Consider the following 17,253-nt stretch of genomic DNA (forward strand, 5'->3'; position numbering starts at 1 on the left):
TTTTCAGACTACATTCTAATAAAATAATGAAAATATTTTCTTTCAGCTTCTTTATGTGTACGTGTGAGTTGTACAAACGACCCGTTGCTTTTTTTTTCTTCTTTTTTTTTTTAAAGTGTTTTATTAGAAAACAAAATGCAACAGAGCAATAACTGAAACACAACACAAGCAGGGCTCAAGTGTGTTTTGTAAAAATTACCCTTTGCGGACCGCATTTGAGAGGATTAAAACGCTCTCAGGACGTCTACACGTGATCACGGACAGAACTGTTCTGCTTTAGCTGAGCCACATGGCCTTCATGTTAAGTGTTGAACTTCAACCATTTGTGTACAGAGGCATACCAGACAAATTTTAAGAGTAACCACATGTGGTCTTTTGCACAGGCTGAAAGTAATTACAGTCATTTTTCATGAATCGTGTAATCTACATGGCGATAGTATAGCACTGAAGGCATCCGGCCCAGCAGGAAGTCCAACTCTGCCCGTGTGCAGCGTGTAGACAGCCTTGGAAATTATGTACAAACCCCCATCTTTCTGGGACAACAAAACAAATCAAAACAAAAAATAGAAAATTAAAATGCCTTTTTTTTTCCACTTTCCAGAATTCAAGTGAAGACTAACGATGGTCTAATGGGGAGTGAAATAGCGGAAAAACATAAAGCAACATCAGCCATAGACGACAAATCCAAATGTCCGATGTGCAACTGTTCCTTCTTTTTAGCACAAGTGACAGAGCAGACAGCCGAATATAGAAAAAGAGGAGGAAAAACACAAGTAATATTGCTGCAAGGCAGCATTTACTCGATGCTCGGACTGCTTCTATGTCTACTATGGTCATTGCTGGACTCTCGCTGATGGTGGCTCCTCTCTTTGCTGCGACTGCGTTTGTGAGAGCGCTGTTCTCCATCTCTCTCCCTGTCCCTCTCCCTGCTGTGGCTGCGCTCCCGTTTCCTGCTCTTCTCCTCTGCCCCACTTTTGTGTCTCCTCTCTCTGCTTCGACTCCGGCTGGACCTTTTGGCCTTCCTCTCGTCCCTGTGCCTTTCCCTATCGTCCTTGTGCCTGCGGTCGTCAGTCTCTCCCCTGCTCTTCTTATCCCTGGACCTCTCCCTCTCAGTGCCTCTGTCTTTATGGTGATCCCTGTCCTTCCTCCTGCTCCTGTCATCCCCGCCGTCCCTTTCCTTCTCCTTGCGCTCGCTCCTACGGTCCCGGCTACCGCTGTGGCTTCTCTTGCGCTCTCGGTTTCTGTCCGCGCTACGGGAGCGTCGCCTTTCCCTGTCCCCTCTGTCCCCCCTCTCCCTGTCTCGGTCCCTGCCTTCCCTCTCCTTCCTCTGCCGGTCACGCTCTCTCTCCAGCTCTCGATCAAAGCTGGGCCCGTGGCGCTCTCTCTCGCGATGGTGGCTCCTGCTCCTGGACCGTTTGGGCGACCTACGGGGGCTCGGTGTCCGCCTGGGTGTCCTGGAAACAGCGACAGAATCATCTTAGAACCATTTACTTCAAAAACAAAACCACACGAGCACAATTCCAAACTCTTACGTTTTAACATTTAACTGACACACAACTTTTTTTTAAAAAGACTGTGGTATTTTTAGTCATGGCAGAGTTCAGATATTTGAAACTGATATACAGATGAGGATGTTTCATATGCAGAATACGTAGCCTTATTTATAGTGCAGTGTCTGTTTCCATGGGCATGTCAGCATTAGCAAAGGCTGATGTCACCGACAGTAGTGGTAAACAAAGTTATCTGAGATGGTGAGATCATTATGGGGTGTCAGAGGAGACCTCCCCATTTCCCAGTACACATATATTGCTTGGACCCCAGCAAAATACCCTCCACATACCGTATACATATTCTTAAGATTTAAATAATATGACCTATTCTAACTTTATTGTGCATATCGGATTTTTTTTTTTGGCAACATGGATTCTTTAAAACACACAACACACACTGTTCTGGCAAGTCAGACACACACAAGGACAGACTAATGAAATCTAAATGCCCCACTAAATATCAAAGGAGCTCCTTCAGTCCTGTGGCAGTTCAGTTATGCAATCCTTCTTTCTTCTAAATCCGCAATTTTTTTATATCTGATGTGTCCATTCAGACTACAAATATACCATGAACATCTTTAATACCTATCCCTTGGTTTTTTCATAACCCAATAATGTCCCTTTATTGTTGATTATGCACATGCATGACTGGTCTATACAAAGTTAAAGGTAAGAGACTGTTCTACCTGTTTAACAGAGGTTTGCATGTTTTCTGTTACTTTTAGCCATTTAATTAACAAACGTGTCTCGTGTATTTTGAGCTTATATAACATTTCATGATCAAAGTCCTTGTGGAAAGCAAAAACCTCCTTTGTGAACATTACAATTTTTATATGTAGTTAATTTTGACAATTTATACTGTTAAAATGCTTTTATTAGTAATTGGCATTAAAGAGAGAAATAATAAGAAAGACGTTTTCTTTTTCTTTAGTTATAAAAAAAAAAAAAAAAAACAACCTAAGGGGCAGAAAAATAAGTTAACATGAAAACAAGTCAACAGCTCACACACTGCAGGACTTAAATCTGTCCCGTTTATTGCTCCATGAAAGCTATAACCTGCCGAGAAGTCTACAGCTCAGTAGAAACACTTAGTTTGAATCACTGCCGTTACCTGGAGCGCCGGCGTTCTCCTTGCCTTCCCGACTCTGCAAACCCGTCCTCGTCCTCTTGCGTCTCCTTCTGAGGTACCTTCCGTGGCCTTGCCTTTATTTGCTGGTCAATAACTTTTTGCACAGGCACTGGGATACGGGGGAACAGTGTGGAAAACCACTCCAGTTTGGTCAGGAAGGAGCGCAGCATCTCTCCAATGGTCATCACACAACCACCTCCTGCTTTTACGTCGAGCTCCTAAAACCAAATGGTGGGGGGAAATAAAGCAAGAAAAAGAAAAAAAAACTCAGTTAGCACACAAATTTAGTACATTGACAAATATTATTTTTTTTTTCCAATCTTGCCTCACATCGAAAAGCAATTTGTGATGACCAAGCACTGAACCTTCACCTCTGTTCATCTAGCTTAATCTCTCATCAAAGACCAAAAACCAATCAAATGTGCCTGGCCTTACTTATTAATAGTGGACACACAGCTCTGAATATCTTAAAAGTCTGGTCTCACCTAACCTGTCTGTTATTTCCTTGTGTCTGTATTTGCAGAGTGAGCTTTAATTATGCAGCAAAAGTCAGTACATTTATACGACGCAATGCCCATCCTTCATATCCTTGACAGCATCTTCAAAAAAGTGCTAATGTTTAACTATAAACTATAACTTTAACTTAAATATGAAGGAAAGAAAGAGTGAAACATTGGGGCACACTGTCATTGTGCTAAAGGGAAAAAAGAGAAAGAAGCTTTAGCTTCCTTCTTCAATCTCCCAAAAGCATAATGAACGCTCAAAGAGAATAAAAATTGCCCACAGTGTAAGCACAGATTGGAGCAGGTAGGTAAGTGCACACCATTTGAATAGTTATCAATTTTATATGGTAGAGAACAGCCACTTTGCACTCACGCAAACCAACAGTGCTGAGATACAATATCCAATTCACCTGCTGCACAATGGGCATCTAAAGAAAAAAACAGGGGAATTAACCAGTTGGGTAGAATTTCAGAATTATTCAATTCAAATATAATGCAAAAGAACATCAGAGGAGGCCTGGTTGCACAGCCTGGGATAAAATTAGATTTCACCTAAATATGAAAATAATTAACGTAAGCAAATATTTTACATGCATTAAATAACACAGTGTTTATTTCTTGCCAGTGTTCCAATTGCGGTTTATCCCAAATGTAGTTTTGTGCAACAAGTCCTTACAAAAGCTTGTCAAAAAACAGAGGGCATGCCTTAAAATTACAGTGACTAAAAGATTTACTCGGCATCACGTGTGGTACTTACCCCGATAAAAATCAGCAGCAGAGCAGTGAGCAAAAGTAACCTAGCTACTCAGGTTTAGAGGACAAAAACTGGGGACAATTAAGCCAAATGAAGGCAAAGGTGAAAAATCAGCTATGAGCATCACAAGGGGGTGGGTGGGGGAGTACAGCTTTTTATGAGTGACGTTCAACTGTGCATTTCAAGGAGAAGGAGAAAGAAACATGAAATTATTACCCGAGGTGACATACCTCCTCATCATCCAGGAAGCCGTCATACCATTCAAACAAATCTGTTGGGGGCTGAGTGTATCTGAGACAGGAAAGGGAGCACAAGCACAGAAGTTTAGCGTTTTGAGCTAATCTTTTACAGGAGCAACATGCTTTACACATTTGAGGTAATTATTTAAACAAAACATTGCCTAGTCATATTGCTTCACTAACTTATTTAAAAATTTTATTAAGATTTTAATTACTAATGCTCATGATGGTCTAAAACAAAAACAAAACAAAAACTTTACATCACTCCATCTCAAACCATCACAGCCATTCTGCTCGATCATCTCCGATTTGCATATAAAGTAACCTTTGTTAGCTTTATTCGTGTAAACAAGCACATCTTTATTTTTATTAATAGTCTATAATCCCACTTCCAACATGTTTTGTGTACTTGTGAACATGTAAACCTCAAAAACTGTTACAGTTAAAAGCATTATATTTTTACAAATAAATTGTAACTACATGGAAACATATCTGAATAATGTCCAGTTTACCTATGAGAAAAATTCAAAATAGATTGTCCATATTTCAGCAAACACTAATAAATAAATTCACACTGCAAAATACAATTTTTGAGTATTATATACACTTGTAGTTCACAATAATGCAAAAGAAACTTGCAGAATACTTTATAACATCAAATTCTTAAAATGTACTTTCCTTTTTAGGACTCTTGTTATTACAAGTTGTACCAAAAAATTACTGGAATATTGTTATTCTAATTATAACTTAAATGTGTATAATATAGTTTTCATTTAATTATACATTTCCATATTTTGGATTATACTATTTTTAGGCAAACTGGAGATGGTCAAAGAAAACTTTTCTAAACAATATGATGATTTAAATTGCAATGATGTATCTACGGATCATTAGGGCCATGTTAAGGAAAAAAAGTTTTGATATTAAAGCCGAAATACTATTGTTGAGATTAAAGTCTAATGTTGATGAGTTAGTGAAATGGTTTTAGTTACAAGGAAAAATATTATCTTTTGGCACATAAACAGTGTGTTGATAAGTTTAAGAATGCTGAGGAGAAGGTGCAGGCAACAACACACACAAACTTGGAAAAGTTGGTCAGATTTGTGCAAAGATGCAAGGATATCCATGGTTATGTTATATCACAAGACACAATAAGACAGCTGATCAAGTTGTCTCACTAACTCATCCAAACAAAAGGCATGGGAGCTGGGGCAGTTGTTTGGCTTGAAACCACAACTGTAATGTCTACATTTCGACTTTAATCTCAAAATGAGCTCGATTTTTTATGTCGTCCTAAATCTCAGTCATACTCATCTGTCCTCTGAAATAAGAAAAAAAATTGTAGTGAGTTATAACACATACCTTATATACATGAAACCAAGGGCTCGGATGTACGGAGAGTCTGTGTGTGTAATCAGGCCCATGAGCTGTTTGCGAGTCAGCTTGAGAGTAAACAGTTTGTATAGAAGACAGAAAGCAGTAGAAACAATCCCACCCGTGCCTACTCCGCGTACCTAGCGAAAGAAGACAAGTTTAAATGAAAACTTTAATTTGCAACATTGCCACAAAACTATTAAACTCACCAGTGGAAGTGCAGTGAATTATAGCTTATGTAATGGTGCACAACTGATTTCACCAGTTTACAGATCAGATTAAGTGACTTTATCAAGCAGCCATCCTTCATCCTGGCACAGAAAAAGGGGAAAGGTGGGGAGTACAAAAAGCACGTACTTCTCACTTACCCCTCCGCACATTCCAGTCTGGCCTGCAGTCTTTCTGCTTCCTTTTTCCCAGGGCTCAATGTGAGTCACCTGCAGGCACACAGACAAACACAAACCGCTTGAAAAAAAAAAACTCCACACACACCAATCAACTCTATGACTTCAAGGGATTATCAAAACAACGACAGAGATTTACTTTCCTAATATTTCTTTAACATATGCCCAATCAACGGGTCTCAAACTCAAGTGGAGTAGTTCTAACGTTAACGACGGAAGGCAATTAAGGTCACTTTAATTGATATAATAATGTTAATAATCTCTTTAACTAACAGTAATTCAAAGTTATACGCATACTGTGCTGTACAACACGACAACACCAGCTTCCCTCGCCTGCATTGGGAATTATTATATAAACCCTGCCCTCCCCGCTGCGCTTATTACTTTACGACAGTTGTACACTGCTACAACCCTGCTAGCTAAACTGGACGTGGTTACCTAACCTAGCATGCGGGTTAGCATCAGCGGATGTTATTGTTATCGTTACCTTGAAATAGATTTCGTCCACAACTTCATGGTAGGTCTTTAGCTCATAAAGCTGTACTTTGAAATACGGCGAAGACAGCACGTTGGTAAGAATCATTGGGTTAAGGTTCATAGTCTTTTCGTTGCCCCACAGGGGCAGTACGTTTCCATGTTTTCCAGATGTAGGCTTGCTAACGGCCTGCGTTGGTAGCTGGTTTCCGACGGTAGCCATGTTAGCTGAATCCACCACCGCTATGCTTTCTTTAATTTTTGCGTATATCCGGCTACAGATCCATCAACATTAGGTAGTGAACTGTCGACCGTTAATAAATTTGCCTGTTTAATCCTCGGTGAAATGTAGTTAAATTGATGATAATAACTTCCCGCCGTCGGTGTAGCTAAAGTACTGCGAGGTGGAACCGGAAGTGTGACGATTGTGGTGCACTGCTGCTGTCCTGAGACGTTGATACGTCAGCGCGTTTAACTTTTAAAATAAAAGCATGCAAGCTCGCAGGAATGGTTTAAGTTATATTTGACAGGTCAAACAAATGCGGTTTTAAAAGATGTGGTTTTACAATTATATCCAGGTATAACTAATTCAAAACACGTAAGCTTTCTGTTGGTATTCGTGTGAATGTCGTTAGCGAATTCTTATTTTGAAAAGGCTTTCCCCAAACCGGAAGCAGCATCGTCAATTTTTTTTTTTATATTTTTCTTTTTTAAAATATCTATGGTTTTGGCGTGCACATTTCAAGAATTTAGACACAAAATCCATCGAGGTTTCTCTTTCAGTGTTTACTTTCATTTTTAATTATTTTGTTGAAATGTGGCTGTCTTTCACACTCTTCTGCACTAGGATTTAGAAATGAAGCACAAATACTAGATAAAAATTTTAATTCTGGAAAGTTTCTATTTAAAAAAAAAAAGTTGACAATAAATGCAGGAAAATGTCAACAAACTGACTGAGTGTATATACAGTTAATCTCTATAAACTGATATGTGCATGTGATGATAACCAGCGGGTTGTCAGAATGACATACTGATACAGATGCTGTAAAAAGATGTATATTTGGCAGCAAAATATACATTAAGCATTGTACATCTTTAATTTGGTAAAACAAATTTGTGACTAAAAAAAATATTACTAGTATTATTATTGTTATTATTATGATTCTGATTAACTTAACATCCACACACAATTAACTGTATTAATGTCAATATTTTCAATGCTGTAACCCTTCATCACAACCAGATGAAGAAAGGTGTTCATTTGTATTGAGCATGAATTATTAAAATAAAATCTTACTATAACCACAATAAATAACCAACCAACCAACCAACTATAACCATTGTCAGTTTTATAATACTTAGATTTTACATAGGTAGAGGTGTGCAATTGTCTGGAATCTACATTTAGATAAAATCCTTTTCACAGATGTCAAAAGTTTACCTTTCTTGCAGAAAACACCTGTTAAAAAAATGAGAGAGAGGAAAAAAAACCCTCTTTAACCCACAGTCATATGCCATATTTCTTCCACAACCCTCTTTTGTTTTTGCAGCTTAAATACCAAAACCAAAACAAACTCACTGACAGACATTTTGGCTTGTCACTTCAAGTGAATTAAAAAAAAAAAAAAAAATCACAGCTGTACCAAAGACATCTAACGGACATGTGGAATTATTTTAAGCATTTTTTTAAATGAAAACCCCAGCATGAAAATGCCACTAAGTGGGGTAAGCAGAAGACTTACAGTATGTCTTACTTTTTCCAAAGAGGACAAGAAGATCAGTGCACCAATTATCTCAGTCTGCAAAACGTTTCAATAACGTGGCCTTCAGCTCCACTTCCTGAACACTAGGGGGCTGTCCTGGCTAAGCTGCACATCAGCTGGAGAGTGATTGCATAAGAGAAATTAGATCTCCCTTGGAATGAGATGGTGCAAGTTCTGATGGTAAAGCCACTGTTCAATCCTTTGGCCTCTGCATCAGAATAATACAGCACCCTTTGTGGGGACACGTGCTTTCCAAAGCCTAGCGCTTGATGACCACCTGCTCAAAGGCTCCAATTGCGACCCTGAAAGAGAATGCCGCAGTTTGTTACAGGACAGGAAAACACACACAATATAAGGATCGCCATCTGATCTGGCAGATCTGATTTTTATCATGAAAATGTGCCCCTTAAGTATAGAACATGAAGACCAGTTACACAGAGTATAAAGCAGATACACAGAGTCCTTATCAGAACCCTTATTTAGCCTTCTTCTAATTGCCCATATTTATAGTAAATGTTTGGTGTCTGGTGTCTTGCACCCCCAACCCATGGTTACATAATCAAACCCACCTCATGTGCTGGCTTCCCAAAGCTGTACTTCCTCCAGGACCAACAAACAAGCTGAGCCCCTCCTCTGCAGCAACACAAACACAAATACACATTAGAAATAAGAAAAATGAAAATCAGCTCCTATAGTCAGGGCTTAAAAAAAATGCCCCACTTGTTTTAAGGTTAAATCAACCAATAAATGAGTTTTAGGCAAGCAAGATCTTTTCAGGAACAGAGGTAGGTAGTTTATACTTGAGGATGCATTTCCACACAAAAATGTGTGCAACATTTGTCTCAATAAACAGGGAGACTCATCCTTTCTTAATCTCAACACAACAAACAACTCTTCTCTCTCTAAGACTTTGTAACAGGGTAGCTATCCAGATGTGAGTTTAAACCACACCTCATGGAATTACTGTGATAAGTTATGCAATTCTTCATGAAAGATGAATCATCTTTGGCAAGATTGGTTTAAGGACTTGGATTAACCCCTAGAGACATTACACTGTTGCGACACCTCAAAGTAACTTGATCCCATCTGCAACGTGGTGGGAAATGTTCCACACCAAGATCAGGAGTACACACCCTCTGCACTGGAGTCCAAGAATCCGTGGCTGAAATCCTGGCTCTGGAGGATTTTCTCAATTATATCATCTGCATCCACTCTGGTCGCATCGACTCTTTTCAGCTGATTCTCCACAGAGTTCTGCTTGACTGGGTGTCTAACAAGGGAAGAGAAACATGGGTCAGTATTGCAAATACAGGGTTCAAACACCAAGAAAAAAAAATGTCATTTATAAATTAGGAAATACTATACATTGTCATCAGGTTAAATAGAGCATGGAAATAATGTAATAGTGGTCAAAAGACCACCATCTTATCAATAGCATACTATTCCAAGGTCAGAGTAACTGTCTGTATCACCTTTGAGCCTTTAAATGTATTGCAGGGCTGTCAAACGTATGATGATAAGTTGCTGGGACTGGGGGAGTAGTCTTATTCTCCTTCTCTCCTCTCTCCACCTGCTGATCACTGTGTTCAAGGATGCTGCCGATGCCCGTAGAGGCAGAACCTCCTGACCCGCTCCGCCGATGGCTCAGATCTGTTAAACTGGAGTTGTTTGAGCTGTAACCTACAGCATGTGAGGGGGAAAAACCCATATAGTAAATAAATATGAGAACATTTCCAATGATTAAAGTGAATAAATGTGTGTCACAGTATTTCTACCTGAAATTTTTGACAGCTGACTTGCATAGCTGGGTGTTCGAGAGTGACCAAACGTTACCAGCTCCTCTGGCACTGATACAGACTTTCCTGGAGTCCCTGTTAAAAAAAAGTGATGTATTCAGTAAATTATAATAAATTGCAGTAAATTAAATAGAAATCAGACATTTTTTATAGCTTTGCTATCATAATTGACAAAACATAACAAAACATGATAAAACATGATAAAACGTAAATGCAGCTACTGCTATCCAGTGTCATGATTAAGGAATATTGATTTCATATTCGACCCCATTACAGTCTCCCAAAAAATATCTGTGTTTCTGTAAGAAACTGACCAGTAATATTAAAGGGTATTTGCCATAAGCTACATATACGTACCAGAGACTGAGTGTGATATGTGCATGTCTCCTCCTTTCCTCCCCTCAAGTAGACCCTCTGCATTTGCCTGTGGGATCCCCAGAGTCATGGCTGTAGATGGGGGACTAAAGGGAACACAGGTTTTGGTTAACTTCATTAAAACTTATGTAAACAAAGCTTCCCTACATCAGACCTTTTGGCTTATTGTGGCATGGAAACCACAGCTGGTTACTGAATTGATAATTCACGACTAGGTGAGCTTGCCGGGTTGCTCACTGATTCAACTGTGACACCTTTTGCTACAGCTGGAACAGCTGTCGCTGGTGTTGTGCTATCATAGACACCTACTATAGCTGGAAATAACACATAAGTGGTTTCTGAATACTTTTGGGTAAGCGTTTCTATGCAAGTGTGTCTGTGGTGGGCAGATATTCTGCCACAACTGTATAAAGTGCATGTTTTACGTATGTAGATGACATTAAAATGAAGGGCAAATTCAAAAACAAATGCAGCCAGAAAGCATGTTGGCTTCACAGCTGGTGTGTCCCTACTGGAATCAGCTGGTGCTTTTACTGCCAAGTCAAAATATCAACCATCCATGTAAACACACTTTCTGTGTAGCTTTGACGATAATATTCAAACACATTTACTCATAAACAACTGGCTGTTTGATCACACTGGTTAGTATTAGTTATAAGCAAGTTATGAGCAACCTCTAGTTTGACAAACAACAAAAGGCACAGTAACGTGAGTTCTACAAAGTGTGAAAAAAAGAGCATCCTTTCTCCTCCGCTTTGTAAATCCTACACACACACACACACACACACACAATGAGTAACACTCTGTGGGTGGGTGACTAAGCTCTAGACATCTCCAGGGCAACAGCTTGTGTGTTATTACACTAAGCATGAGCTGAAACAGGAAAGAAATATCAAGAAAGGCAGCTTAATGTTTGCACATGGTACAGTCTTTGCCAGGAGTGCGACATTACATCACATCATTTGCGACAAACCTGTTCTACATAAAGCTTCTGATCACATATCAGCCATTGGTCACTCTTAAGGTTGGGCAGCTCAATGTTTTGGGTGAGGCATCATTAGCTCTCAGATAAGACAACAATAAGGCCTTACCTACAAAGTACTTTGCCATTACTTCTCTGGATCTCATTACTGATAACATGTGTAAGGGTGTCACTTTAGGACAGACAGGAAGTCAAGAAAGCACTTCCTCTGAGGTTAGAAGCAGACGTTTATACCTCAGGAGCAGACTTTCGTTGCAACCACAAATGTAAAGCTTTGCAGTTAGGCATGCAAACCAAATTGAGTATTTATCAAAATTAAATAAATAAATAAATATATATATATATATTAAAAAAAAAGATAATTTAAGAATTTCTTAGTTGCACGTGTGAGATGTTAGGTTGAAGAAGCACTCTTACGTTTTAAAACAGGGATCTCCAGACATAAGCTGTGTGGTGATGACAACCTGTGACAGAGACAAGAGCAACAGGATTGGCAGCTTTAGAAAGGAATACAAAGGCATACAGCTTTCTGCTTTCTAGTTTGGTTTCACACGGTATCTTTTAAGTGTGGTTAATATAATAAGATTTTCTGAGAAAGTTGATTGCATGTCTTTCTCTTTGCCCCTGGAGGAACACATATATTTTAACCTCATTCCCACAGTGCAGGTAGTTTACAAGTCACAAGCTCAGACATGTCTTGTCTCAGCTTTCAGGGCGCTCACTTTTTCCCCAATGTATGTCACACATTCAGCTTCCTCACATATATATGTGTTCTTGTCTATTGAGAAATTCACTTAGTTTTCTTAATGTGAACAGACAAACAAGAGTGAACTACTGAGCTGTGACAACACATGACCAGTGTGATAGATACTCTTAAGGTCCCTTTCCATCTTATTTATTGTTGTTTTAAAGCTGTGTGTCTTGCATCATTGTCATACCTTGAGAATTGAGTTATCTTGTCTGGTGTTCTTTGTGTCATATCCCTCCAGGAGACAGCGTCGTACTGTGCTGCCAGACCCAGCAAACTCAGACAGGTTCAAGTCAGCAAAGCCCAGCTGTGCAGAGTGAAAAGTGACAACTCAACAAGTTTGAACTGATTAGAAGTCAGCTGACATACCTTAAATATAGATTTATTTATTTTATTTTTTACAAAGGATCACGAGATTTAAGTCCTACAAACACAGAAATTCAATGCAGGTCTAGTTATGGGAAACAATGTAACCTGCATGAGTTGGGATCTTGGAAACTTGAGAAATAAGATTGCTTAATTCTTTAACTCCTCATTGGAGTTATTGGTTAACATGTCAGTCTTTTTTTTCCCCCCAATCAGTGACCAAAGCCAGAAACTGCAAGCTATTAAAAAAAAAAAAAAATTCTCAGGGCATCTGAAGGACGCCTCGTTATCATCGTTATCTTAGAAAGGTTTGATAAAACTTGTTATTAAGCAGATTTCTTTCCACCACAACAATTCTACACACTTTAGAAGAAAAGTGTTACCTTTGCGTATGTTTTTCCACCCTTCAATTCCTGAAATGACAAAAAAGTGATATCACATCATTTGCCTGTTTATTTACTATTCCTTGCCTCTATAAGTTTTTGCAGGACAACTAAAGTCCGTGAACAACAATGAACTGCTGTGTTGAAGTTACAACAGTTCTTCTAACCTTATGTAAATAGACACTCAAGTCTCTGTTCACTGCATGAACTATGGCTATGGAACAACTCACACTGTGCATTCTAAATTGTGTCAGCAAAACAGAAACAAAGGGTTTTGTACCTTGCGCACCGACACACGGCACACACAGGGGTCTAGCACACCCGTCCCAGCGTTGGCACTCATCTTACACATGAAAGAGAATTTCTTCTTCCAGCGCACACAGTTGGCTTGGACGGGCTCCCTGTAAGACAAGTGGATTTAATCACTAGTGGACATACAGATATATCACAGTATCTTAATAGCTTCCAAATGTGTGGAGAAGAAAGGATTAGCACTTATTCAAGCAGTAAACAAGCTCCTTTTATGCTTCCGCAATTCTCAAACTGGTGTGCTGCATATAAAGTTTATAGCTATTGCTAATTTCCAACCCTTGTCCTTCGTTGTCTATCAGATGATGTCTTGAGATAACTCATCCTCAGCAAATATTTAACTGCAATAGTCTGATATTGAGTAACAAACATGCGTATCAATTTAGCACATTCTTTTATGTTAGGAAATGTCACAGTTTTATTTTTGTATGCAGGTTTTCAAGAAGTATAATGAGATGCTTCTAAATAGTTTTTATACTGTCCTTCTAAAAGCAGCTCTCAAAACCACAAAAGTAGCCAGGTAGTTTTTTGGGCAGTAGAATAAAACAGAACACATCTTTATTGTTGTTCCACATGTGCAATGAAACTGAATGCAATCCTATCATTGCAGACTCTCTATCTATCTATCTATCTATCTTCCAAAAAGGAAAGTTATGGTTTGGACAAGTTATTATCGAGCAATTACATCTACAATCACTGAGACACAAAAGCTCCATGCACAGGATCACCAGTCAAAACCTGAAAAATCAGCCAAATAAATAAATGATAGCTAAAACTTTTACAAACTTTGGGAACAAAGTTGTTTTATTGTTATTGTTTTTTTAAGGTATGTATGGGTGGACGGACGGACGGACGGACGGACAGACAGACAGAGTGTTTGCAGGTTATTTGCAAAGGAAGCAGGAAATAAAAAGCAGTGGTTGAGGCAGGATAAACTTAAGAATACCGTGTTTACACAATAGTTTAGGGAGAGTTACCATAGCAAAGTAATGAGGGCCAGCGCTTCCGACTCCGTTTTTCCAGAGTGACTCATTAAAGTAACGTACAGTAAAAAACAGCGTCCCAGGAGACTATGACCTAGCATGCGCCTTTGAATTGAAAAAACAACAATCTGTTCTGGGGCTTCTCACTGCCATAAATTAGGGACACGTGATTACTGTAGATTTGTATTTTTTTTTAATCATTAGAAAAACAATGAATGAAAGTATAACTTTAAATATTTGTTTCAACCAGAGTCAGTGTTATATTAAACAAACAAACACCCCAATGTTAACCATTATTGTTAATATCCCAACCGGTGGTCTCACTGTTCCACTACACAATTAACAGCAGTTGTTGCTTAGCAATTGCTTAGATAAACTTTACAAATATGGGTTAGATTTTAAAAAAAAAAAAAGTATCTGTCTCTTGAAACGACGAACGAGAGTCTCTGTGTTCGTTTTAATGCGTTAAATCACTCTGCTGGTCTTTTCTGTTGCCTCCTTACATACAGGTCTTCAACTGTCGTTGAGGTAAGTTTAAGTTGTTTAAGTTAGCGAACAGCTGGTGTTGAGTTAGCTAAACGTCAGCTACGAATACAGCGGAATGCTGTAGGCACCGAAGAAGCAACCACGACGCAATAAATGCAAACAGATGTCAAAAATAAGCTGAATTTGGGCCTGACTGATGAAAGTCTTCCCAAACAACTAGTGACCTGTTGCTATAAATAGCTAAATTAAATTATAAGAAAAATCTTACCGGGAGGACTCTTCAGCAAAACCTCCATCCAGTAGTCTGACTTTACAAAATAAAACTCCGTTGACAATGGGAACCGACGACAATTCCTCCAAGTCGAAGTCCACCTTAAATTTAAATCTCTTTTTCTTCATAAGAATAAACGACATGATGTGAGACTGTGCAGCGCAAGTATCCGGGTGAAACTGTGGAGGTGGTAGACAGCCGAACACTTTCTCCGAGCTGTCTCTGCTGCTCACTCAGCTGTCGCTGCTCTGCAGACACGACTCAAAGTTCAAATCTCTTCCTTCCCACCCACTGAAACACAATATTAATGACGCCAGGGAAATTCCGCGGTGTGATTGGACAGCTAGGTTAAAGGGGAAAAAAAAAGAAATGCCGACAGCCCTAATTTAACGTGTGTAGGTGGGTATTGGTACAGTTGTTACAGTGTGGCTGAAACTCACTGGGGCAACACCAGCAACACCTCTTGTGGGGGGTCAGCACTGACCATAAAAGACAAAACAGAAGGTGGCATGTGACAAAAGGAGGAAATGCAAAACAAGATGGTTTAAAGTTGAGTTGTCCGCAGTTAGCACTATTAAAATGTAAACGTTGTTAATAAATGCATGGAACAATGTCATCTCAGACTGTATACGGTTTAACCTGACCTGACCTTTATCTTATCTTATCTTTCTATCAGTAGTGAGCAAAGTGATCATTACAGAAGTAATTGCTAGCTGAGGACAAAAATAATAATAAAAAATGATAACATTTACTTTCACAAAAAAGGTTTGGAAAACCTGAATAAAGTTATGCGAAAAGGTTTTTACAGATGTGGTGCTGTTCATTATGGCTATACATCCCCAATTTGTTCTCATCTGTCCAAAGGATATTAGTCCAGATATCGCGTGGTTTGCTCTGAGGCAGTTTTGCAAACCTAAACTGTGGTGTGATGTTCTTCTTATTTCTTTAAGCATCACATGTTGTGGCTTTGGGCTGAATTTGCTTGGGCATCCACTCCTGGGAAGACTGAACGCTTCAAATCAGCAAACTGCCAAAATCCCTGCTTTTAAAGAGGTGCTCATACTTCCTGATCAATTAATAAACCTGGTTGTTACTTAATCGCTTAATTACCCTGAAATAAGGAAGGATTTACTTTGTTTTACACGCAGTCCGGTGAAATCTTTGTTTTTCACATGACTTTACATTCTATAATAAAATCAGCTAAATAAAGTAGACTACCTTAACAAGATAAAATAGAACAACGTGCAAACAGGATGTGATATGAGAGATGAAAGAATTATCTTAATAAAATTTAAATTGAATGCGTTCAGTTGCTTTACTGAAAAATAAAAATATATAAAAACAACACATGGGAAAAGTACCAGATAGCACATTATGGCTGTGAGCAGCTTTAATCTTCTAGCTTATGGTGGAGATGTTTGAATCTACTAAAAGACTGATGGATAAAAGTTTTTTTCTTTATCTAAAACATAGCCTCATTTGTCAGTAATGTAGACGTGCGGACACTTTTGGGTGTCATCCATGGGAATGGCAGGAAGTATCCAACTTGTGGTTAGACGTGACTTTTATACCGTTCACAAAATAAACCAGAAGTCGCTCAAATTTAAGCAATCCTGAGCTGATGCATAACCAGTCAACAGGCTGAAACAGCAGTTATCAGCACATATAGTATAGGCTACTCTACACTCGTAAAAATAAAGGTGTCAACTGGAACCAAAAGTGGTTCTTTAGACTGATACCATAGAAGAACCTTTTTAATGCCACAAAGAACCTTTCAAGCAATAGTTCTTTGAAGAACCATTTCTTTCAGTAGTTCACTGAAGAACCTTTAAAGGTGCCCCAAAGAACCATTAAGAAATGGTTTAAATGGTTTCTCAAAGAACCTTTTTTAAAATGGTTCTTTGAAGAACATTTAAAAACTATCATTTTTCTGAGAATGTGCACCTTTCAGAGACATTATAGTTTTGCCTTTTTATTTACTTTTTAAAATGCTTTGGTTTTCAGTCCAATTTACTTTCAGTTATTTTCCAAAGTGGATTTGATTGTTCATATTTAAGCTTAGTTTGCCTGTCTTTTTGTTTGCTATAGTACAGAAACATTTATCAAGGGTACGATTTAAAAGTGTAGAACAAATATTACAACACAAAGGCTGTCGTGTCAGGGACTGCTTGATTGTTCAGTTCGTTTTTGCTTTTTTTTTTTATAAAGTTGGGGGTTTCTTTTGTTTTTGTTTTGTTTTGTTTTTTTTTTTTTTGTTTTTTTTTTTTTTTTTGGGGGGGGGGGGGGGGGGGGGGTAATTCAAGTTGACTGAAATCTGGTTTAGTTACCTATAATAACCTCAGTGTGTTATGCATACAGTTTAGT

General features: G+C 38.6%; 2 protein-coding genes across 2 annotated transcripts; both read right to left on the minus strand.

Annotated features, from left to right (window-relative positions):
* Positions 1-108: 108 nt before the first annotated feature.
* On the minus strand, positions 109-6,861 carry prpf38b (pre-mRNA processing factor 38B). Its single transcript, XM_085388580.1, has 6 exons — positions 6,441-6,861; positions 5,918-5,986; positions 5,538-5,689; positions 4,167-4,227; positions 2,662-2,897; positions 109-1,454 (listed from the first exon to the last, which is right to left on the minus strand). The coding sequence occupies exons 1-6, from the start codon at positions 6,648-6,650 to the stop codon at positions 797-799; spliced, it is 1,386 nt and encodes a 461-aa protein (XP_085244706.1). The 5' UTR covers positions 6,651-6,861; the 3' UTR covers positions 109-796.
* Positions 6,862-7,234: 373 nt separating this feature from the next.
* Positions 7,235-15,136, minus strand: LOC146648232 (EEIG family member 2-like). The gene is made up of 11 exons (XM_085388581.1): positions 14,887-15,136; positions 13,121-13,241; positions 12,841-12,870; positions 12,282-12,398; positions 11,761-11,807; positions 10,344-10,447; positions 9,966-10,061; positions 9,663-9,870; positions 9,324-9,460; positions 8,760-8,823; positions 7,235-8,492 (listed from the first exon to the last, which is right to left on the minus strand). The coding sequence occupies exons 1-11, from the start codon at positions 15,030-15,032 to the stop codon at positions 8,450-8,452; spliced, it is 1,113 nt and encodes a 370-aa protein (XP_085244707.1). The 5' UTR covers positions 15,033-15,136; the 3' UTR covers positions 7,235-8,449.
* Positions 15,137-17,253: the final 2,117 nt, after the last annotated feature.

The sequence above is a fragment of the Rhamphochromis longiceps genome, linkage group LG18, assembly GCF_057381845.1.
Source record: "Rhamphochromis longiceps isolate RC_006_pf linkage group LG18, R_longiceps_female_GT1.1, whole genome shotgun sequence".
Classification (NCBI taxonomy): domain Eukaryota; kingdom Metazoa; phylum Chordata; class Actinopteri; order Cichliformes; family Cichlidae; genus Rhamphochromis; species Rhamphochromis longiceps.